We start from the raw sequence: 25226 nt of genomic DNA, 5'->3' as shown, positions 1-25226 counted from the left end.
GAAACATGGTGGAAAAGTTCAGTGGGGGGTGGGGGTGGGTACAAGAGCTGGGCCAGAGCGATTGGTCCTGGTGACAGGAGGCCTCAGTTTTCATCACTCTAGGATTTGGGAATTTCTGGCCTCCCTCTCTGCACACTTCTACTTTGAGTTCAGAGCTCAAAGTAGGCAGGCCACATTTCCAGTTCAAATGCAAGCTGCTCATTTTCACTTATTCCCTAGTTCCCCTAAATTTTCCCTACTTTGTTGACATAAATAAAGCCATTTCACTCGCTGGTTCTCTGGATTGCATAAATTCTGAGTGATGGTTCTCAAAGCCAAAGGTTAATTGGAGCATTGGAGCACGCCTATTTGTGCAAAACTGAAAACTGGGTACATTTAAAATAAAAGGTTACTTTGCTAATAAACTATAGTTTTGTTCTTCTTGGTTTGCTTTCTGATAAGTTCCAAGAAGCTGATTAAACACAGAATTAGAACTTTATTTGGGTAGGAATATTAGGGCCTTCACGAGTATATTGTCATTGTCTTCCCAGATATCTTGATTCTATTTTAGCACCCTACAGTAGATTTGTAATTGTGGATCACCTTCTGTCATGTCCTGCCAAATTGCTTTACTTGTAAATTATGAGTCATACTTACTCTTAAGGTCTCAACTACTTACTTTGGACATCTGCAACCAAGCCTTTTAATTTATTTCTCTTTAAATATCAAAGAATACATAGTGAGCTGTTGTTAGGACATTGACAATTTGCATTAATATTGACTACTAGTAAATTCAGTAGTACTTTTACAATGTTTAAAAGGATGTTTAGCCATTATTGGAGTGTCCAGTCACACTTTTTACTCTGTGTCCCACCCCTAGCCCCCGCCTCCAGGCAGCTAGCTCTCTTGGAAGAAGGCCACTTGTACTTGTTAGGAAGTGGCACAGGTCAGTTTGTTTTGTTTTCTGTGTCTTTGTAATATTTTTCTAACGAGATTGTATCAGCGGCACCCTTCCAAAGCCCTGATCACTTCCAGAGCCTGAGCAGCGTAACATGGCTTCACATTAGGACGTTTTCCTTGTCTGAATTAGGATCCAATCTTGAAATTTCCTAGATAAAACTTCCTTTATGGATAAGTACAGGAAGTTATGTATTTAATTTTACTGCTTTTTTTTTACTTCTGAAAATACATATGAAATATTCAGACATACTTTTGAGGATTATAATCCTAGAACCACGCTTGTACTTTCATTACGAAACTTTCAACATTTCATGCGTACCCATGTGTCTATGTATTTAAAATTCGCTCTGACATATCTCAATAATAAGGATGCTTTGCGCCAGGCAGTGGTGGTGCATGCCTTCAATCCCAGCACTTGGGAGGCAGGACAGGTGGACTTCTGAGTTCGAGGCCAGCCTCATCTACAGAGTGAGTTCCAGGACAGCCAGGGCTACACAGAGAAACCCTGTCTCTAAAAAACAAAACAAAATAAAATAAAGATGCTTTGTACAAACAACAGCAATAGAACACAGTGATTCATGACTGCTGTCAGCCCTTAAGAGTTGGAGATGGGCGGATCATAATTCACAGTCAGTAGTTACAAGGCAAATTCAAGGCCAGCATGACACCCCATCTCATAACTGGAAAAAAAAAGATGCAGATTTCTACAGAGCTCTTATTTGAGGGTGGATGTGAGAGAGAACCACACTGTCCTCATTTGGAGGAGCAACTTTGTACACATAGGCAGTTTTATACAAATCATTTTCCAGAATCCTCTAACACTTTAATTATCCGCTTATCCATACATTGAAGATGTTCTCGATTTGAAATTAAAGTACTGTGAGCATTCTGCATGAATTCCACCATTGCTGGTTTGTGGTGACATTCCTGTGTTTCCAGTGAGGAAACAGGCTTCTCTGGGCTAAACAGCTGGCATAAGTGAGTTCGCATGGCTCCCTGGTAGAGTGGGAATTTGAACTGTAGTTACACTGATGCTAGAATTGAGAATCTTACCCATGCACCACAGTTACCACTGTGTTTTAGCCCTAAGTGTTCAAGTGAGGATTTAAGCAATGAAGTACACAGGGATAGTGATCGACAGCTGAGAAATGTTCTATTATTCTCCTAGCAAGGAACGTGCAGTGGATGAGGTACATAATTTGATTAGAAAAAAGAATCTAGAGGATTGAGATATTGTGGGAAGAGGATACTTGCCACAGCAGCCTCCCCAATGTGGAAATGGAGTAGCATAGTGGACCCGAGGCTCTGGATGCCTGAAGTGCCTGAGTTGAAGGTGTTCATTGAACATCCTTACTACTATTTCATGGCCTTTATTCCAAGTTAAGACTTCTGTCATTTCAACTCTTTTACCTGCAAATAAAAATTCGGATAACTCACTATTGGATTTTTATGAGAGCTATGAGATAAAACAGAAGCTAGCAGTCTTCCTAAAGTGCCTGGCACACGGAAGTCCATAAATTATACTCACTATGACTTGGCAGTAACTAGTAAAGAAGTTGCCATGGGGAGGGCAAAGGAAGATGGTAAATGCCACCGTGCTCCCTCAGGAAGCCTCCATGGGAACTTAGAGCAGGCAGGCCAGGGCTTAAGACACCCTTGCACAAGTCAGCCATGTCCCAACTGCATGCTATCTTCCATCAGACCTGCACAGTAGCAGCCTAGAGGAGGGGCAGGTCAGGGCACCAACACAGGGAGAGTTGTGATTGACAGACATCATTCTTGTTATGGGATTTTAGAGTGCGTGAGGACACAAAGAACCAAACTCAGGCCCATTTAGTCAGCAATGCCTGTGTACCCAAGGGAAGGGCTGGCTTGTGCCTGAGTTGTGTTGCTAGGGTTAGGAAATCTGCTCCGACCTTCCAGGTGGGCAGCTTAGGCATCAGACTAAGCATGGCCTCTCTTGCAGTCCTTTGGACCAGGTTGAGTGGGATAGTTTAGGGTATTCCTACCCCAGGAAGCACACCTTCTGCGTTGTCCTTCATTTGTCTCTGAAGCTAATGGGAAATCATTCGATTAAAACGCGCGCAGCAGAATGCATGAAACCACAATATGAGTTTAAGGAAATGAAAGCTGCTGATGGAAGGCATCTGAAGCTGAATTGTATGAAATGAAATTTTGTTTCATTTCCAGTGATTTCCTAGGTGAAATTAGGTGACTGTCTGGGTAGCATAATGACGATAATGACAGGAGCCGCACATACTCAAATAACATACATGAAGCCTTAATAAAGAGCTAGAGGTACTCGCGGGAGTGCATTAAATTGAGTAATAATTTATTATTTAGAGACCTCTACCCATTTACTCAGTTTTTTTTTCTTTTGTAAGGTGTGTCATGTTTTACAAAGAAAAAGGTGAGTGTGTTCTGTGTGCTTGCTTATAGATAGATGTCATACTTTGGTGTGCCCAGGGTCGCCTTCCTACCTGGGATCTACCAGGCTACTGTGAGGGGAAGCAAGAGCTGACAGGATTCTGTATGTCCTATAGGAATGCATTGCAATTATTTCCAATCACAATTAACCTGATTAGAATAATGGACAGGAAGTGTCCCTCTGTAGCTAATGTGGTTTGGCATCAGCTGACTGAAACCCTCTGATAATTTCTGCACAGATGGTTGCTCTGAATGCAGCACTTTTTAAATTATTATTTTCATGGTCTCTTGGTAGGCCAAAACCTCGACACCGACAACAGACCTCCCTATTAAGGTGGACGGCGCCAACGTCAACATCACAGCTGCCATTTATGACGAGATCCAACAGGAGATGAAAAGAGCCAAGGTGTCTCAAGCCCTGTTTGCCAAAGTGGCTGCAAACAAAAGTCAGGTGAGTGGTTTTTGGTTTTTTTTTTTGTTTTGTTTTAAGAGTAAAATGGAGGGCTGGGACCGCTCTCCTTCCCCTCCAATAAAAACACATCTGTTTTTATAATAATAATAACAGTAATAACCCCTGGGGAGCCCATCATGTTCTGCCTTCTGCCCTATGGCTTTGCTGGAACTCCCATCGGAGTTCAGAGGAGAGACAATGCCAGAACCTGGCTTCATTCTCTTAAATAAGTATTTGATATTAGAGAATAAGGGTTAAAATATTTTTTCCTTTTTCAAAGCTTCATACACTCATTGATAAAATATTTGCTCTTCCTTGGGAAGCAATTTTTTCATTAAAAAAAAAAATTAGTCTGTGTATAACATCCCTTCCTTGAGACCACGTTTAACTAGGGCTCATCACCTTCCTATTCCCACCAGGCGAAGGGCTGACTTTGCTATAATAAGCACTTTTGCCTAGCCCCAGAGACACCTTGTGATTGTCAGGTGTGTCCTTCACGTATTGGATACAGTTGTTTTTCCAGGAGAAAACACACGTGGGGGTTCCAGAATAAGTGCTAAAATCTTTTAGCAGAAAAACATAGATGCTTATCCAGTAAAAGTGTTCCGCATCAGAGCTGCGGGGAGTGCGATGCTCAGGGGAACCCAGCATACAGATGCTTGGCTTCTGTTCTGAAAGCAGCACCAGTTGATGGGATCTTCCCCTCTGCCTCAGTTTGCTTAAGGGGGGCAGCTACCGCCCTAGGTCTGCTCAAGGGCACCCTTCTTTATCCCACAGATAAAGGATTAATGTAGGGCAGAGGAAGTAGAAGTTAGCTGCAGCATAATTTTGGGAGCCCTTTGATTTTGAGCTTGGTTTCCACTGTGTTTTGCATGACAAATGCTTTCATTCCTACATATGCAAATGGCAAAATGGTCTGTGCCCTCTCCCTAACAGATCTGTTGGATGCTATAGTTACTACTAAGTATGGTATGGTACCGAGTTACTACTGAGTGCTATAGTACTAAGTTACTGGGTATTGCATTTTTATTAAGCAAGAAAGAGTTCAGTAAAAATTAAGTCCTTAAAATGATAAATGTCATATTTAGTATATTTAGACTAATTGGTTGCAGGTTAACCTCTTCTTTGACCTGCAGTTTTACAATATCTTACTTTCAGTTTTTAATGGAGAAAGAGAGAGAATACCAAAGGAGTTTGAAAAGGATTGAAATGTTTATTTCCCTTTTTAGTTTCCATGTAGTCATTCTTGAAAATGACTCTTAACTCCCTTCATCAGCGAAACTAGGGAACTGCGTTTGCTAAGATATGTATAGCCATAGGATGAAAATCCATGAAAACACCATAGAGCCTCCCCAAACTGTTAAACACATAAAAATCCCATGTACCACATGACAAAATATAATGAGAGTTGGAGCTGTTAAACGAAGAAGTTGTTAAATGCTAACGCCACTTGGCAAAACTACTGTGTGTTTAATGGTTTTCCAGCGAGTAATAAGGGGCATATGTGTGAATGTGCAGTGGGGGTAAGAGCTGCACCAGTGATTTTGCAGGCCTGACCCTCTCTGTGTCCTGACACACATGTCACAGTGTTACTTGGGCCTTCTTTTATAAGGATAAATTGAAGACCAGAGTCTGAGACCTCTATTGAAGGACACACAAGCTTCTCATTGACCTGGCACTGTGGCTGTTGGGATTAGCAAGGCCTCCAGCCTCCCCAAATTAATTCAAGTGGCTGATTGAGGACTGTGTTTGCCAGTTGGCTGGTACCAGTTTTGAGGCCTCCCCGAGAAATCAGTAGACCTGATTTCATTGAATCTGGAGAAGTGGTTCTGAATATTCCAAAGGATGAAATTGAGCAAGACACTTGGAAGTCTCTCTGTTTCCTCAGAAGAATGGTCTCTTTTTAAATTTTTGGACAGAGAACCGCATTGCAAATAGCTGACCAGATAAGTATTTCTGGAATCACGTTTCTGAAAAAAAAAAAAAAAAAGTGGGACTGCCAAATAAGATAACTTTAAAGACAGTTCAGTGTAAAAGCTACCCCATCCTGAAGCACCAGCACTCACCCAGCAGCAGGCGCAGTTGCTTGATTTGCTACATATATTTAATGTATGCCTCTAGTGCAGGAATGACTCTGGGCCAGATTTTACCTCCCTAAGATGCACACATATTTCTTTGGGTTGTGAGAAATCAGAGAACAAAGCTTTCCCTCCTTCCTTTCCTTAACTTCTTTCATTCTCTTATTTTTCTCTGGAGGGCTTGGGAGTTTTCAGGGTGACTGAGAAGGTTAATGCCTCTCCAGGGCTTTCTGATCATATAGAGACCAAATTAATGAAGTTGTTGATTAAGAACTCTTAAGAACTGGAGGAGACTGGGAGCCCTGAAGCTTCGATATAGGTCTCAGTCCTCCACTTCGTTAGAAATTAACTTCAAATAGAACTCGAGCATCATCTAGTAGACCCCTTCACACTTGGTGTGAATGGGCTGCAATCAGTTCTTAAAGCTAGTGTGGACCAGCACTCTGTACACAGGGAAGTGAAGGGTCGAGGCTGCTGAGATAATGCAAAGGTGGTGATCCAAAAACAAATGGGACCCAGAGGGCATTGGTGAAATGGCCCTAGTTTGAAGACTTGTAGGGAGCTCTCCCTGTCACCCACACCTTATCAGGCCCAAGAGCTCTGCAGCTATAGCCAGAGGGAGCATGGGAGGATCTTCTTCCTCATGCAAGAGGACAGGAGGATGCAGGATTAGGATGGTCTTCTCTGCACTGCAAGAGCAGAGGAGAACACAAGATGGTGAGCTCTCTGTAACTAGAGCGAAATGAGTTTCTGGAAACAGTGAAAAGCTCTTCCATCATATTCTCATAAAACCTGTGTTCTGCATGCAGGTGGTTCTAGTCTGCTCACAGGTAAGTGGGTTTCTGTGTAATCTGTGCTTCACATGCACTAGTCCTCTATGTAGACCTGTAAGCCTTATTACTGCATTTCCACTAAAAATGTGTGTTCTGAATTTTCAACTAATAACTTAACAAATTGTAGTTTGACTTGCCTGTTTCTTGTCTTAGATTTGGGTCTTTCCCCCACCAATTTGAGTTGATTTTTATGTGGCATAAGCATCCGACTTCACTCTTCTAGATATGTACATCCAGTTTTCTGGAACATTTTTTAATGATTGATTGTTTGGTTGGTTGGTTGGTTAGTAGGGTCTCAGTACATAGCTGGCCTTAAACTTTTGATCCTCATCCCACTAAACTTCCATATCCCCATTGTGGTTTTTGGTATCCTAGTTGAAAAATCAGTTTTATATGTTTGGATTTAGTTTCAAGGCCTCTATTCTGTTCCTTCAGTCTGTGTATTTGTGTTTACAGCAACATTCTGAAATTCTCACTACTAGCTTTGTAACAAAAGTTGATTATTGGAGGTACTGAGGATCAACCCCAGGGTCCTGTGTGTGACGGGCAATTGCTTTGTCACTGAGCTACAGCCTCAGCTCCTGTAATATAATCTTAAATCAAGAAGTAGGATGTCTCTGACTTTTGGCACCTTAGGGGACTTTTGTAGTTCCTTATAAACTTTAGAATGCAGCTCTCTATTTCTGTGAAGAATGTAAGTGGAATTTGTTTGTTTGCCTATTTCCTGGTGCCAGAGATTGGCTTTAGATCTCACACATGTCTAGGAGGTTATCTACCACTGAGCTACACTCCTTGCACCAACCATTGGGGCTTTGACAGGGATTATATGGAATGTGTTTATTGCTTCCCGTAGTGTAGATTTAAAAGCTATATTGTAAGTTATCTAACAAAGGCAAGGTCTTCAAGTGGGAAAGTAAATTTATAAAATATAAATTGTTTCTTTCGTTTCACTATTAGAGTTTTAGCCTTTATTCTTTATGTTGCATGAGACCAAACTGTCGCCATTTTGTATATATGCAAAAGAAATGACAGCACTATTTTAAGGCCACATCCTGATAGCATCCTTGGGAGTATGTTGGAAATAAATATGTGGCTGTGCTGATGTCTGTGGTATAGGAGGTGCCAGGAAGCACAGCCAGAAGGTGGATGACTTCTGGTTGTGTTGTGCCACTTACCCTCAGCAGAAGTAGGCCAAAACAGTGAGTGTGCTTTACCTGTACAGCAGAGTCTTGGGACAGCCCATGGAAGTGGTTCCTGAAACCACAGCATGTGGGCAATGAGCACAGCATTGCCTGCACATCAGCATGGGCCTCTGCTTGCCAGTCTTTCCTCCTTTTGGCATAACCTGAAGGAATGAGAACCTACTGCGGAGCATCAGCAGACATCCCTCATGGGTTTGTTTTAATAGCAACCTCATAATAAAGAATTGCCTCCCCGCCCCCCTCCATTTGTTTTATGGTATAAACTTAGTTTTTGTTTATTTGGTCTTCTTGTTTACTGGCATTGTTAACTAGATACCAATGAAAGTTGGTCGCAGTACTCATGAATTTCCCAAAATTGGAATGTCATTAAAGTTGGTATTGGTATTCAACCCTTTTTTTTCCTCTCTTTATTTTGAGTTGACATATTTTGCTGTTTATGGTATGGGTCCCTTGGAAATGCAGGTGTGACTTTGAAACTACTCTGGCTTCCCTTAAAGGGCCTTCTCTGAAGGCTCACCAGTCCTGTTGGGAAGAGGTATGAGCCATGCCGTGGTTCTTCCAGAGAAGAACAAGGGTGTCTAGCAGCGCTTCCAGCCATGGAAACTGTTTTGTTGTGATATTTTCGCAGGGCCAGGACAAGGAGGAGGAAGCAACCTAAGGACCTAGGGTACACCATGTGAATTAGCATCCACTGGCAGCTCTACTCCTTTCAAAATGTGCACTATTTGTTTGTTAGCTTCCCTCCATATAGTCTTTGTCCTGACCTAGCATGAGCCCTACACATGTCCCTGCTTTCCTAAGCTCTAGAGGAAGTTTGTGTAGTATAAACTTTATCACATCTGCTAGAGTAAGAACCTGAAGTAGCCTGAAGTTAAGGTGGTAGAAACATCATCACGATTATTTATTGTTTAGTATTGTAGTAAGGCACATTTTGCTATTAAAATGTTTCTAGTATGAATGGAGACCACAAGGTTTCACATTTGTTCTTTTGTACACATGTGACTGGCTTTTTCATGTATGTGTACCCATATATGCATGTGTATGTATATACATTTTAAAAAAAAGCAAAGTAAACCTCCATAGACTTGTGAAGTTGAGCATATTCCCATGTGTCTGTGGCAGTAGAGGTGACATATTTTTATGTAATCCCCTCTTGATTTAAACCCTGCACAGCAGAGGTTAAAGAACCATTCTGAAACAAAATTTTCATTACTCTCAATTACAGACTCAATCTTTGTAAACACATCCACAGAAATGTGAGAGATATGCTTAAGGCAGCCCAGAGAAAGCTGAAAATTGGTCCCCATGAAGATTTAGCTTAGGACTTAGTATACAATTTTAGACACTAGAAAAAGCAGCACTCACTCACTTCATGCAAGGTAAAATGTAATTAACCTTGAACTGTAACCAAGTACTGAGTACATTTCTGGTTTTGGGTTTAGATGACACCCTCAGCAGAGATTCATTGAAGTCCTTGACAGGTCTCCCCTGTATTTAGCCTCTTATCTATTTCAGCTTTCTTGATTAGGTTATCTTGAATCATTAGGGGGGTTATTTATTTTAATAGACACTTATTGGATTCATGAAAAGAGAATTCAGTGACGAAGAAACAAGAGCAGAATACTATCTGGCTCATTTCACACTTGAGGAGAGTCTCAACCAGCTGAAGAGAAATCCTTCCACAGTTACACAAGTTTGTTTGGGGACTTTCTGTGCTTCCATTAAGAAAGCGAACTGTCTGCGGTTAATAATATGAATTTTCCTTTAAGAAACTCAGAAAACATTCCCTTTTGGTTACATATGCTGACATTTTCTGTATTGAAGATGTGGGTGAGGAAGTGGCCTGTTAGATTTCTGCAGCAAGAGGCTTGAGTCATTCCGAGGAACTGTTCATTTGCTGAGCTTCCCATTCATTAGAGTTCCTAGAGGGGCAGGAGGGTGGTACAGCTTCCTGTCAAGTAGCTGGAATTCACCCACCAGCTCTCTCCCGGACACATCAGGAAGGGGCCTGTCACCATGACAAGGCCTTCCCTTCTGGGATCACCAAGCCTTCTTCACCAAGAGCAACTGTACCTTCTTTTGCTGGAGACTAGAGCAAGCCATAAGCTTGTATTCAGTAATGGTTTGTAGTCGTTCTGAGCTAACACAGCAACTAGAGCATTGGGGCTGCTGATGTGCCTCGAGAGGTAGGGTCACAGAGAACCTCCGATCTTCAGGACCCATATAGTGTAAGGAGAAAAAGCAAGTCATATAAGTTATCAGCCTCTGACCTGCACACATGTACACACACACGCACACACACACGCACACACACACACACACACACAAAGTAAAATGTAACTAAGAAATATGCCATGAGCCCAGGATATTTTTTGTCTGTTTTTTTGTTTGAAGCAAAATCCAGACTGTCTTAAGACTTGCCACCCTTCTTCCTCTGCATCCCCAGTGCTGGAATATTATTGCTTTGTTGTAAAGAAAAGGACATGATGAAGTGAGAGCACAGGCATTTCAGTACCATGGACAAGACTCCACACTCAAATCCACTGGAGCCCCCTCCATCTCCCATAGCACTTAGATCCAACGTTTAGAGATTGAATTCAAACTCATACCTGATGAGTTCCCACTCAAGCTAGGGCTTGTTAATGTTCTATAAATGCCTTGGTAATTTGAACATTCTCAGCCTGTGGTAGTTAAAAGCTGAAATAGACATTGTCAGTTTCCATTTAGTTTTGATCCAGGAAAACTCTTAAGGACTCTAATGTGAGCAGTAACAGAAAGTTCTCACCAGTGCCCACATAGGAAGTGCTCAAAAGAATAAGAGCAGCTTGTTAAATGGTCAGTTTGGTGTTAGTGGTGTAAGTCATTCTTTTTAGACAACGCCAAACAATGCAGCTCAGGCAGGATGTGCTTCACTCTCAGGTCATGTGGGTTTTCTTTAATATGCAATACCATGGTCTCAATGTGAACAAAAATAGTATCTAGGCTAAATGGTGTTCTTGACTTTGTCATACACTACCCCACGCCTCAAGGACTCCATGCTAAATAGAAAAAAGTGTGGCAGGAAACCAAAGAGGAGTTAATTCTCTGTCTTAACAGTTTAAATGCCTTCAGTGGCTCCCAGAGGCTATAGCATTAAGATGAGGCGTTCACATATTAGAGATAGGCAAATAGACCTTGTCAGGGCTGCCTTTGGAAATTGGTGTACCTCTTCTACAAGAACTGACTTTGAGGTGACAAAATAGTCTCCACATGCTACTTTCTATATAACCCGGTGGTGCCAGTTCAATCTAACTAGCATGTGCATAGCACCAATTGTATGCAAGGAGGAGTACTCTCAGAAGAGAGTAGATCAAGAAGCATACACAGCCTTGTCATCTACTCCCATCAAGAAGAGGCCAGCCTTACTGATGAAGGTACACCAGACACACCTACCCCTAACAGGAACACTCATCACACAGAGAGAGTATGAGGAGTACTTGAGGCTCAGACAGGAGTGAGCAAAAAGTTTTCACAGGAGATTAGGTGAAGCCAGGTCACGAGAGCCTTGAAGAACAGTATCTCCAGGGATTATTGATCTGGGCAGGAGGTATTACACTAAGAGTGTAGCATGGCAAAGCAAGGGGTAATGTGCGCATACCAGATGTCTGCAGGGACTGAGTAATTCACTGTGGCTGGAGAATAAGGTTACCTGGGGAAATACTGAGGGATGAGCAAACTGCAGCAACTCATGGTTCTTACTGTCGCCTCTTCCAACACTCTACAACTGGGGGCTACAAATCATTTCCTTCCTGCAACTCGTCAGTAAAACTCTCTTTTTCTGAAAGATAGACAAGAGTTACTTGTTTTCCAAAAAGAATTGGTGGGATATTTTTTCAAGTAGTACAGAGTCCTGATACATTTACATGATTTGCTTAGTAAATTTAGATTGGCATCCAACTCTCTGGGACACGTGGATTGTAAACAAACGATATGTTGACTGACCTGCAGAGTTAGAGAGGGTCGCCAGACTTGTTTTAAGGGAAATTTGCTTAAAGAGGCTGATGAGATGCTGAAATATAATGTTAATAAATACCATTTGCTTATTTTCTGAGTGTTTAGAGCTCATTAACTCATTAGCTGTTGGTTGCCAGGAATCAGTCTTTGAACTGCTGCCTCCTCACTGGGTCCCCCTGAAAAGATACATTCTCTAGAATCATATTCATGGGCTCTTATATTTTCATATGTAATTTCTCATGCTCTCTGGAAGTTCTTAAACTTTTTAAAACTCATTTTGGACACAGCAATGTTTAAAGGAAAAAGCATAGAACTAGTGGTATTGTGTTGTATAGTATCCTTAGCCAAGCTGGATGTTGACATTGTCCATCACCATAGAGAAACTTTATCGCAGTATAATTAACAAAACCAGGAAATCAGCAGCTCTCATTAGGAAAACGTGAACCCATTGCCTTAGTACTTCTACTCATGTCTTTTTCCTTGCATGCCTAGATCTGGTTGGTGACTTTTATTGGTCTTCACTCTGTAATTCTTCCTCCATCTTCCTCATCTTTCATCTTTTATGACTGCCTCCTCTGAAGAGTGCTGACTGGTTATTACATCAAGCTTCTCTTAGTTTCAGTTTGTGTGCTTTTTTTCATTATTTGGCTAAGGTTATTATGCGTTTGGGCCAAGACCACCTTCTGAATGACAGTCTGCCCTTTGTGGTATGTCATGTGACAGTCTGCCTTTTGTGGTGCGTATTGTGACAGTAGTCATGGTGTCAGTATAGCATCAGTAGTAAAGCTGGCCTTGACCAATTGGTACTTCCTTACACATTTATTAGCCAATTGGTCAAGGTCGTTTCTTCCTTGTATTTTTGAACTCTGACAGCTAATTACTATCTGCTGTTTATGACAGGAATGAGATAACAGATCCTGGAGATAAGAACCAAGGGACACCACCATTTTTGTGAGGCTCCCTTTTAATACTCAGGATCTTCAACAGAGCAACTGCTTACTCCAGGATTGCCCAGTCATTTCGGGGCAGGGCAAGCACTGAGAAGTCAGATCTCAGGGCTGCCAATGTGAATGCTACCTGCCATTCTGAGCCATATTCACACCCTTGAAACTCAACAGAATCTCAGTTTATTAGACTATAAACATTAATGGGACTGACTGAATATTCAGCTAATCTCCAATCAGAACTTAAAATCAGACTTAAGAGGGAAGCCACAGAGGACAGGAAGGAGCTGCTGGGGGCTGGAGATCAGATAAACTGTGTTAGTGTTTGAAAATGAAAATACTTCAGGAATGTTCCACACAACACACAGGGAACAACAACAAAAACCTACTTGAGATTTTTAACAGAAAAAGGAGATTTGTTTATTAATAATTCATGAGTTCCCATTGAACATGCATGACAGAAACAGTGCTATTCAATAGAGAATACAGTCATCTGTCACTGTTTTATTTGACATTTACACTTTTTTTTTTGCCTGATACTGCAAAAGTTTCTTGGATGGTATGCAAAAATTATATAAATGAAAAAAATAAAAATCAACATAGGGACCCTGTATTTCTTCTGTGATGGGCTCACTCACAGTTACACAGGTATGGGTGTGTTCATGCAAGAGCATGCCACTTCTTTACATGACCATTAGCCAGCAGACAAGCAAATATGAGGCCCTATTAAGAAAAAGGAGCCAGTGTCCAAATGGCCTCCTGGAGGGATGGCTTGAACAAAAAGATGCCGGGTGGGATAGTAGGTGAGGAGGAAGGCTGGCATGCAAATGTGCAGAGGGAGCAAGTCAGGAGACAGCAAAATCATGGCCACTGAGAAGAACGTTGGCCAAAGAATGCATGGCCATTTCACATAAGAAATAAATATTTACAAATGGCATCACAGGAGTCCTGCTGGTGGGAATATCAGCATTTTGTAGAGCGAATTTAGAGTTAGGAGCTCCTTACCACTTTGTGCTAGTGTGGGCTCCCAAGCTTTCTGCTCTGTGGGTTAGTTATTATTTATAAAAATCACAGAACCAGCTGATACATTCATAAGCTAATTATTGAAGCAGCTGGGTACACATGGTGCAATATGGCCAAGGCTGTGAAGTATCACAGATTTCTTGGGGCCTGCTGTGGTGGGGGTGCACTGTTGAAGGCTCCCTCCCTTAATCTGATCAGCCAAGCAAACACTTTGTGGGGAAACTTGATTAATAACCCTCTAAATACCATGAATGTGCTTCATCTTCCAAACTAGGTTCCCTTAAACATGCCATTAGCTCAGCCCATCAGGGATTTGAGGGAGTTCTCTGCTGCCCTAAGAACAGGGCCTTGTCGGCTACTTCCTTATGCCAGAAATTAATTTGGTTTGCTTATGTCTGTACACATGATCACACTTGTGTCTAATCCACTCCCTAATAGCTTCAAGGTCAAGACCTTGCATGTCAGTGGGCAAATTGAGCACTACACTTCTTAAAGACCGATGGCAGACAGCACCCAGTCCATAACAAGCCTATAGTGTTGTTCTAAGTGAGTGTAATGAGCACAGATTATAACAGCGCATATAAATCAAACATGGCAATGGATGCTGTGTGAGACATTCCAAGTGTCCTAAGTGGAGATACCACTCAGCTGTCACCTGTCTTCCTTCAAGCTGCGGCTTCCCACAATGCAGTGCGCCCTTGAAGCAGAACAGCAGGTGCTGTCTTCCTTAAGGTCTGGCTATCTCAGAACTTCATCTTTTAACAGATGTAGGTTTTTGTTTTTATTTTCCATTCAGCTATTGGTCTCCATGCTATTGCCTCCCCCGGGAGATGTTAAACATACCTGTTTGAAACATTTGAAAGAGTTCACTAGAGACTTAACTCGGATCTGTGAAAAGACACAGAAATGGGAGCTTAATTTTTCCACAGATGGCTTATTTTCCATCTCAAGAATTCTTTCCTTTGTATAAAGAACCCCCGAGAAAACACTTTGGGACCAGGAGAGTTTTATTAAAATATAATTTATTTTCTGGTAGTGATAAAAATTTATCTTCATTTTTCATGTGCATGGCACTTGAAAATTAACCATTACCTGTCTCTTGAGTTATGGGGGAAGGACTGTAGAAGTACTTGGAAAAAAACATTCACAAGCAAATGGTAAGATACCTTGTTTCCATTCTTCCTAACTCTCTAACTCTCCCAAGCTCCCAGTTTATTGCAAGAAAAGATCAGGTCTGCGCAAATGTGGCCTCTCACTTGTAAAAACAAGGCAGTGTTGTGTTACAGATTAGTTTATAAATCCCCAGTGGCTTCACAGTTCAGTGCCCACAGCTGCTGCACACAGGCCTGGGTTTTTGTCTCCTCTCCTGCTGCAGCCGGCAGTTGAGGGGGAAAATGGAATGATCAGGTTATTAACATGGAGGCCGCGAGGAGGAGGCTGCACAATGAGAACAGCTGGTGTTGCTGTCTTGGCTGATGCAGCGGAGATAATCAAATCTTGCCTTTTTTTTGGGTAAAGGCAGAAGACACAGTGGAGAGTTAGACAAACAACAGCTTATGATATTATATGGGGTTTTTATGATGCGTGTCAGGAGCTTTCGTTGGCTTACAAGTGATGATGGAGAGTATGTGGAGCCTTGGGATTTGTTTGTCACAAAGTCAGTTATGTTTATGCACCTTTTAAGAAAAAAAAAAATTTCTACCCTTTTGCAAGAGATGAATTGTGGGACAGTTCTTGGTTTTAAAATTAGCGACGTAGCTTGGAAGTGATGGGTTAGAAAGCTACTGGGTAAAATATTTTGACATGAGTCAGTGAGCGATGTTGACAGCCTCTGTATTATTTTCATATAAGCCATCATTTGCATTGCATTTCCTTCCTCTTGCAGTTGTAAGAGAGGGAACATCCGGATGGCATAGTTGGGACAAGGCACTTGCAGGTGCAGGCTGACCCATGGTCTCCCTTCCTGCAGGTGTGGCCATGGAGGGACAGTGATAGCTAAGGGGCTCTGAGCCCAGTGTGTCCACAGTTGAAGCAAATGTACCTTGGTCTTTGATTCTAGCCGAGGCTGGTGTTTCTATTTGCAGAGTTACTAATGATTAGAAGGACGTGAACTCCCTGAGGACGTAGTGCTATTGACACCCAAGACATTCTTTTTTCTTTATTTCAATTTGCCATCTCATAATATATGCCTGTTTGTCTTTCCTCTCTTCTTAGAGTAGGACACTAACCAGTTGGGGAATTTATAAAAAATTAAGGCTGGAAATAAAAAATTCCTTTTTTTGGAGAAGGGGTAACTGTAATCTCATTTGTACATCTAGAAGATTCTGTTATATGGATTGTTAAGAAATTCATTGAGAATATATTCTGTAGGAATATGTTAAGAAATTTCAATGGGAATAAAGATTCTTGGGGCTAGGGATATAGCCTAGTTGGTAGAGTGCTTGCCTAGTATGTGGGAAGTCCTGAGTTTGATTTCCAGGCCTCTCCATCCTATAAACAGACATTGTAGCACAAGCCTGTAGTCCCAGGACTTGGGAGTTGTAGGCAAAAGGATCAGGAATTGAAGGTTATCCTTGACTATACTGTGAATCTGAGGTTAGCCTGGGCTTATCTCAAAATAACAAATGACGATGGTGCTGCTGATACTGATGATATAAAAAGTAAAAACAAAACGTGTGAAGACTCTTGACCATTGGGCTAAGTACCAACATGGTCATTGGTTGGAATTTAGAGGTGGGCCATTTCAGTAGCTTCTACCATTGGTGGGAATAATTGTGACATAAAAACATGCTTTGGGGATGGCAGTTGACTTGGAGTCTAGTCCCACATAGCTGCTCTACACCCTGCAGTCCTAACTCCCATGATCTCCTTCCCTCCAGGGCTGGCTTTGCGAACTGCTCCGTTGGAAGGAGAACCCCAGTCCAGAAAACCGCACGCTTTGGGAGAATCTCTGCACCATCCGCCGTTTCCTGAATCTTCCCCAACATGAGAGGGATGTGATCTATGAGGAAGAATCTCGACATCACCACAGTGAACGCATGCAGCACGTGGTCCAGCTCCCACCTGAGCCCGTGCAGGTCAGTGTCTCCCCAGCCCCAGCCTTAGAGATGCTTTCTGCGGGCAGCAGCTGTCCAGAGTCAGGGAGAGTCTCATGTCCTATGAGAGGAGGTCACAGTGGGTACTGTGTGTATGCTTACACCCGGAGAAAAGGACCAGGAAATCCATGCCAAGGGCAATGGCTTACCTTACAGCAGGTCACTCAGATAATTAAATAGAGTGCCCATTAGAGTCTCCTATTATAACTTTTCTTTATTTGTGTATATGTATGCATGCACACACACACACACACACACACACACACACACACACACACACACAGTGGAGATCAAAGGAAAACTTCCAGAAATCAATTCTTGCCTTCTACTCTTTGGGCCCTGGAAATCCAACTTGAGGCTTTGTGCTTCGCATCCGATGTCTTTACCCTCTGAGTTGCTGGCCCATCGGTTTGTTTTCTAAAGAAAATCTGAAGTAAAATTTGATCCAAAATTCTTCAGGGAATATTTGTTGGGGCAAAGCAAAGAACTAGCCTTCTGACCCGAGGAATACCTTTAACTCTCACTGACCCCGGAGAGAAATTGTGATAGATCCTCAGAATTTTAAGATGAGTTTTTGCTGTCTCCAGTTCCCACTTTTACAAGTCTTCCTTATTTGGATAGCATGCTTCATTGGGTTAGTTTTCCAATTTCATTGAAAAAAAGTATTTCTTTTGGAAGTAACTGAGCTTCTTGGTCTCCTTCTGACTCTAATAATCACTTTCAAGAAGTCTTAACCAGTACATTGGTAGAATTTGGCACATCAGTAGGTTTGGCCTGCAGCCCAGTAACAGAAATCTTGACTGCAACCAAGGGGATCGTGTAAGACCTCTCTCGGACTTAGCTTCTATGTAGAAGAGTAAAGCTGAGGTGGAATGTGTGTGCACAGGTATGTAAAGAATATGATAGACGATGGTACTGAAGGAAGGCTGGCGAGCTACAGTTTATGACAGACAAAACAGTAGAAAGGTGAAGGATGTGGAGGAATAGCCCTTCAGCTGTCTGACTCTCCTCTCTTTGTTCCATTCTATATGCCTGGGGAATCACCAGGAGTAAAGGGTCCTATCAAACCTCATTTTATCAAATATTCACATCTCAGCCCAAAAAAGTCATGCTTTTTTTTTTTTTTTTTTTTTTTTTTTTTTTTAATATGTGAGTTTCCCAGGTCAGAGTCATGCTCTGACTCATGGTTTCATTGAGGCAGTGTTTACAGAGTTCTCAGTGAACCCGGAGTAGGTAGGCAGGAGGATCCAGGGTCAGTAAACAGCAGAACCAGTTATTCAGAGAGGCTGAACCACAATGCTTATCCTCTTTTCTCCCTGTTCTGATTTTTGCCAGGCCAGGGCTTCATCCAAAGAGCAAGGAACCTCCCTACAGATAATTAGACCCGTAGACTGAGTCACACAGAGCAGCGGCTTTCAGACTTTTAATTTCTTCCAATTAAAGAGAGCTCAGTATAGTTTACCAACCTTTCATTTTAGAAAATAAACTGATTCAAATACTTCCAGAGAAGTGCCGTGACATTCAAAGTACCATTCCGTATTGTTCAGTACTGTGGAACACTAAGCACATCCATGACACAGCACCAGGCAAAGGACCATAACTGCAGTAGACATTCGACCCTCTAGGAAACCTCTCCTCACCTGCCGCCCTTATTTCTCTCACTTGCTGCATCCTGGTACAGACTTCCAATTTGAACCAGTAGAACACCAAAGACTGCTTCAGCAGTCAAGGACTTTTCACGGCCTTATATTCAAGGCCTGTCTTAGTCCAATATTTTTTGAGCAATATTTAGAGCAAAATTTTTTGATAAAGTTTTATTCTTGATAGTTAGCAACAGGTAGAACCATCTCAACCACATGCCAGTGATCAAAGTGGACACTCACAGCTTTTTGGTTTTGCTGTTTTTTTTGTTTTGTTTTGTTTTGTTTTTATATTATTGTTTGTTTTGGCTTTTGGAGACAGGGTTTCCCCATAGTGCACGAGTCAACCTCAAATTTGAGATCCATCTGCTTCAGCCTTCCCAGTGCCATCATGCCTAGAAACAGAAATTTGAAATAACCCCGTGGAGACCCACTTTCCCCTGCAGTGAGGAGCCCTTCCCTTTGGTAATAGCTCTCACCACCCCTGTCTGGATTCCCATGTAGACGGTATCATCTGTGTGGCTCTAGCTAGACGAGAGAGCATCCAGCTCAGTAGCCACACAGTTGACCAGTCTAAGAGAACAGACTCTCAGCCAGGCAGTTCACTCATGGGTTCTCTTGTGTTTTCCATATCAGAGCTAGTTAATGGGTGAGCCAAATCAGCCTTTGTGAATTTCAGCACGCTGTGCCAGTTCATGTTGACTTCTGGTACTTCTAAGACAAATTCCCTTACATTCTGGAAGTTTATTCCTATCACACAACTCTTAGCTAAGGAATTTACAAACAAGGCCATTTCTTCCACTAGTAGAAGACGTGACTTGAAATATACCTAGCCATAGTGACATTGTCTGTGGCTGAGCTTCTTTTAGGATCATAAAGGTTTAAAACTTTAAACCCGCTGGGCGGTGGTGGCGCACGCTTTTAATCCCAGCACTTGGGAGGCAGAGGCAGGCGGATTTCTGAGTTCGAGGCCAGCCTGGTCTACAGAGTGAGTTCCAGGACAGCCAGGGCTACACAGAGAAACCCTGTCTCGAAAAACCAAAAAAAAAAAAAACAAAAAAAACCTTTAAACCCATAGTATAAATTGTAAGGTTCTATATAAAATTTGGAGAGTCAGAAGATGTGGTCCACCAAACTCAAGAAGTCTCACATGGCTGAAACTGCACCGTTTCCATGGGGACCCACACATCATCATGTCACTCCATGCCAGCCACACCCTGTGCATTTGTGCACACATCATTCCACTTTATTAACGCAAACTCTGCATCCATTATGTCTCTATGCCACTGTTGATCATCTCATCGTGGTGGCCTCTCTACAGCTGAAGCTGCTGCACCAGAGCCATGTTACTGCCTTTAATTATGGCTTTAATTTTTTTCTACATACCATTTAGTTCTTTGAGAATGTCACACAGTATTGGTCTGATCATCTTGACTTAACCTTTTGCTGGCTGATAAGTGTGTCTTTTGTGTAATTTCCCATCACAGATGAATCAAGGTTACACCTGAGACTGTACTGATCTTAGGGCCCATGTTGGAATGTTGTCATCCCTAGATTTGGTCATGATGGGAGAATGACATACCTCCTCCTGGGAACTCATTTTTTTCCCCAAGAATATTAGTTTTTAGGTCATGTTGAAGTTTCTGGCCTTACAAAGTATCTTGTGGCTATTCTTACAGCTTCTATTCAGACAGTTAGCCTGTCTGAATAGAAACTGGCTTTAACTCTGAACTCACTTTGTAAAGCCGTATACACCCCATGTCCACAGTAAGAGATATCTTGTTCCAAGGCAAATGAACACTGGGTCTTGGGGAAAATAAAAAGTCTAGATTCACAATAGTGTATGGCCCTCTGCAGCAATTCAGCATATAAAGAGACAGTAAGCATGTCTCCGGCATTAAAATTTATGAAGAGGGGAGATGTTTTTAGAAAGAATAATATAAAAGCCTCATTGGTGAGTTGATAATGGGGAGAAACATTAAGAAATTCCAATCTACTGAGTGCTGCTAGTTCAAGAATAGATAGCACAGAGAAGCTCAAAAGAGTGAGACAAGGAATGGAGAGATGGCTTATCAGTTAAGAGCACTTATTTTTGCAGAGAACCCAGGTTCAATTCCCAGCATCCACATAGTGGCTCGCAGTGGCCATGACACCAGTTCCAGGGTGTCCTGAAAGTGATGCTCTCTTCTGACCTCCATGGGCACCAGGTACATACATGGTACATAGGCATACATACTTAAACACATAACACTCATACACATAAAATATAATAACTCAAAGGGCAGGGAGCATGACAAGGCAAACAAAGCAAAACTAAAATATTCTATAAAAAAAGGCAAGAATGAAGTTTTATGTTTCACTCCAGCAAGTTGGGACAAAGTTATTTCTTGTGGTTGGTGTTTTCTCCCACATGGTTATTGTGACCTGATGCACTAGAGCAGTGCTTCTCAACCTTCCCAGTGCTGCAGTCCTTTAATACAGCCCCTCATGTTGTAGTGACACCCAATCATAAAATCATTCCCTTGCTACTTCATTTGCTACTGTTATGAATCATAATGCAAATATCTGTGCTTCCAATGGCCTTAGGCAACCCCTGTGAAAAATTCACTTGACCCCCCAAAAGGTTGAGAACCACTGCCCTAGAGCAAATGGAAATCTTCAGCTTAGAATAAAAAACTAATTGTATTCAGGTATTCATAGTAACAACTATACTTTACAATTGGAAAAATCGGAGTAGCCATTAAGCCCTGCCTGAAGCCAGGATCACCAGAACACCAGCTGAATGAGAACACAGGCATTTGTTGGCATCCCTGCTTGCCTCTGTCTGACCACACTTGCTTCTGAGAATGCAGTAAAAAGGAAGGCCATTGCTCATTCAATGATTAGTCTCTGGGCAGCGTTGATTGGGGAGCATCCACCAAATTGTTGATGGAGCCCGTGGTTTACCGTTTTATTGTATTTCCACTGCACAGTTTCTGTGGGTCATTTTCTAAGTTCAGGGCTTTGGAGTTAGCTGCCGTATGCTTTCTTGAGAAGTACTTGTTTTAAAATTTTAAATTTCCATGCTGCGCACTTAGTGAGAACATGAGACCTGGTAGTGTTGAGCAAACAATATCATTGTGCCTTTGCTCATCTGGATGAAGGCTCAGGGAACTCTTAACATCTTCTAAGACACAACCTTCATGTGCCGGTAGTCACCAATGGTTTGCAAGGAGGGCAACATTGCCCCCCGTGGAATATTTAATAGTGTCTGGAAACATTTTTGATTGTTTCAGTTCGAGGATGCTACTAGAGTGTGTAAGTAAATGCTGCCAAACACCCAACAATATGTTAGTGTATGCCCTAAACCAGACTTGGATAACATGTTAATAGTGCCTGAGTTAGAATTTCTGGTCTAGACTCACCATTGGCGCCTCACCTGTAAAGCAGAACATTGTATCTCCAGGCTGATTCTGAATTTTTGCTATATGAAATCTAGTATTAATAATAACAGTGATACTTCCCTCTCCTCCTTCTCATCTCATCCTCTCTCCCTTCTTCTCCGTGCTCCTCCTTGTCCTCCTCCCTCCTTCCTCTTCCTTCTTTTTTCCATCCTCTTCTCCCTTCTTCCCCCTCCTCTTTCTCCTGTTCCTTTTTCTCCTCCTTCCTCCCCCATCCCCTCTCCCCTTTCCCCTTTTCCTCTTCCTCACCCATTCCCCCTTTTCTTTCTTCTTCCTCACTCTATCCTTCCTTCTTTGGCAGCAATTAGTCTCTTTGAAACCTAGACCTTCTGAATGTGAGATTTAAAATTTCATCATCTGTATTCATTGTGAAAAACCAAGAGAGTGGTTGCTTTTTATCTTCTTAATTAGATGAAAAATTGGAGTTTAAAGAAGTTGGGTAACTTGCTCCAAGTGATAACTTGAATTCACATCTGTCTACCTTCCAAGTCTTACTTTCATTTGTATATTACAAAGCAGCATTTCCAGAACACCTACTGTTAGCTGTCTGGTATTGTACACAACATTTTTTTTTGCATATATTTTATTTTCAATTATTCAGCTGAATAGGTTTAGATTTGTGATCTTTCCATTTTTTTTAAGATTTATTTATTTAATGTGTATGAGTACACTGTAGCTGTCTTCAAACACACCCAAAGAGGGTATCAGATCCCATTACAGATGGTTGTGAGCCACCATGTGGTTGCTGGGAATTGAACTCAGGACCTCTGGAAGAGCAGTCAATGCTCTTAACCCCTGAGCCATCTCTCTAGCCCCAACCTTTCCTTTCTACAAGCCACACAGTTTGATGACACTTGCAACTTACTGGTATGATGTCTAAGTCCTGGGATCAGTGAACTCGGCCCTTGTGGTCAGCTGCATTTGAGCCGACTTGGAATGTGGCTTCTCTTGATAGAGCTGAAGATGTTGTCAGCACCAAGCAAGATATCCTGTCTTCCCACTCCAGTTGGATAGACTCTCTGTCTTGATTTATGAATTTACTTCCAAAAGAACAGCTTCTAGGAAAATAAATAGATAAGCCAATTAATTAATTAAGGATGTTTGCAAATTCTCTAACCAGGTTACTATAATTTTTTTCCATCTTGGATACGTTCCAAGCTCCTTGCAAAACCTGCTGTTTGAATGTGGTTTTAGTTTTCAGTCCTTGCTGTGTTACTAAGGGGCGGGCGATGGCAGTGAATTCTTGCCCTAGTTACTGTAGTGGGGTGGGTGGGTATAAAGAAGTTGGTCCTCATCAGGAAGATTCTTGATTTCTGTGTCACCAGTTAGAATCTCAGTGTGTTTAATTAATTTAAAAAAAAATGTGTTATACAGGAATATATAGAAATTTGGCTTTTTTTTTTTTTTTTTTTTTTTTTTTTGCTACCAGTTCTTTTTAGGCAACTGCTGTATTCATCTCTGTGTTCATAGCTCCCTAACTGTCTGAAAAGTTCTCCTGAGGGAAATGCCAGAGTTGGAGTAGTTCCTTAGGGTCCAGAGTCAGCTGCTTAGACAGTTGCTAGAGACTTGGGTTTTAGTGCACATTTGAGAATGGAGGTCTGCTTGCTTTGGTTAAATTTAAAGTTTCATTAAAGTCTTTTATCTACTTATGAGGTATATAAATCTGTATTAGGCTTGCTGTGTTTAGAAACATAGTAGAAGAAACAGATAGTTAAGAACTTCGTGGAAATCCATGTGCAGGACTCTGAGTGTGGTTAGCTGTGTAGAGGGCAGAGGGAGGTTCAGTCGATAGTTGATGAACTCACCTCACTGCCCATTTTTAACACGGCCTCTTCCCATGCCAGCTTCCTTCTCTAATAAGACTTTCTTCCATTCTATCACCTGTTTTGCCCTTCATGGCCTGTATTTCTCCACATTGTAACCTCTGTGAACCATTCAGCTTCTCTGCATTCTAATTATTCCTCATCAGAACCAGAGCCTGTCTTTGCCCCCTTCTCTATTCAAGGTGTTTCCCCTGTCCTCTCTCACCCATATTTGTTACCTTAGATTACTTCCAAACAGAAACTGACCCTCTGAAGGCAGATTTTCTTGGCATGAATTTACCACAGAGGCTTGGTTCAAAAGGCACTGCATCAGAATCCATTTGGAAGACCCTTCTTTTGCAGAGCATCAGAATAACCTTAAGAAGTTAACTGGGAAGTAGAAAAGCTGTGGGTTGTGGACTATTCATAAGTTACCTGTAAATAGGCCACCCTTTAGCCAGAAAACTAGTCACATTTAAGAGAATATGTCCCTTGAGACTATTTTTTTTTTTTGTCAGAATAGATGTTTTGCAAGTGTGATAGACAAGTATGATAGACATGCTCAACAAAATCATATTGAAGGAGATTCATATGGCCTGGGTTTTGTCTTTGTTTTTGTTTTTGTTTTTTGCGTAATGATTTATGAATAAGTCCTGGAAACCCAGTGCAGGAGGGAGACTGTCAGCTCTGTGTGTTTGTGCTCCACCCCTCCCACCCCCCTCCCACCCCACTCCTGCCGCCCTGCTCCTTTCTTTGCAGGTTTCCTGGCATTGTCTATAAGCTTCTTTGCATTCAATCAATGTAGATACTGATTGGACTTAATCTTCAATTCTGTCTTAATTTGTATCTGGGTCTGCTATTTGCTTTCTTTACAGTGGGTTCAACATCTCTTTGGACTCATTGTTTTAATAATTGAAGCACATGCTGCACTGAAAACATCCATACACATAAAATAAAATACATCTAAAATGAAAAGCCTAAGTAGTACTTAAAAGCATAAAGGTTTTTTTTTTTTTTCTTTTTCAACCCAAGAAGATAGAGGGGAAATGACTTCTAAATTTTTAGGTGGGACAAACTAATCCCAAGTAAATGACACAGCAGTGAGAAAGAGAGACACGCAGCAGAGACAAGGCGGAGGATGTGTTGGAGGTGTCCTTTTTGTCACCCGCCTTGAAAAGTAGCAGTGATTAACCAAAGCTGGCATGCAGACTGTTGTTGATACTGACCAGTTACTGTGCTAAAACATCCATGCCCCCTCAAGCATTCCACTTGAGCAAGGAAAGTATACCCCTTTATACTTCCCGAGATGTCCTCCATCCTTTTATACTTCCCGAGATGTCCTCCATCCTTTATACTTCC

General features: G+C 41.8%; 1 protein-coding gene across 4 annotated transcripts in view; it reads left to right on the top strand.

Annotated features, from left to right (window-relative positions):
• The window catches only part of Satb2 (SATB homeobox 2), a 181324-nt gene that overhangs the window by 128756 nt on the left and 27342 nt on the right, over positions 1–25226 (top strand). For all 4 annotated transcript variants that reach the window (XM_031367536.1, XM_031367534.1, XM_031367533.1 and 1 more), the window contains exons 9-10: positions 3662–3817; positions 16770–16967. In XM_031367536.1, the coding sequence (XP_031223396.1) occupies positions 3662–3817; positions 16770–16967 (354 nt within the window). The remainder of the gene's footprint in view (positions 1–3661; positions 3818–16769; positions 16968–25226) is intronic.

The sequence above is a fragment of the Mastomys coucha genome, unplaced genomic scaffold, assembly GCF_008632895.1.
Source record: "Mastomys coucha isolate ucsf_1 unplaced genomic scaffold, UCSF_Mcou_1 pScaffold14, whole genome shotgun sequence".
Lineage (NCBI taxonomy): Eukaryota > Metazoa > Chordata > Mammalia > Rodentia > Muridae > Mastomys > Mastomys coucha.
The sequence above is the reverse complement of the archived record's forward strand: the minus strand, read 5'-3'. Positions and strand labels throughout refer to the sequence as shown.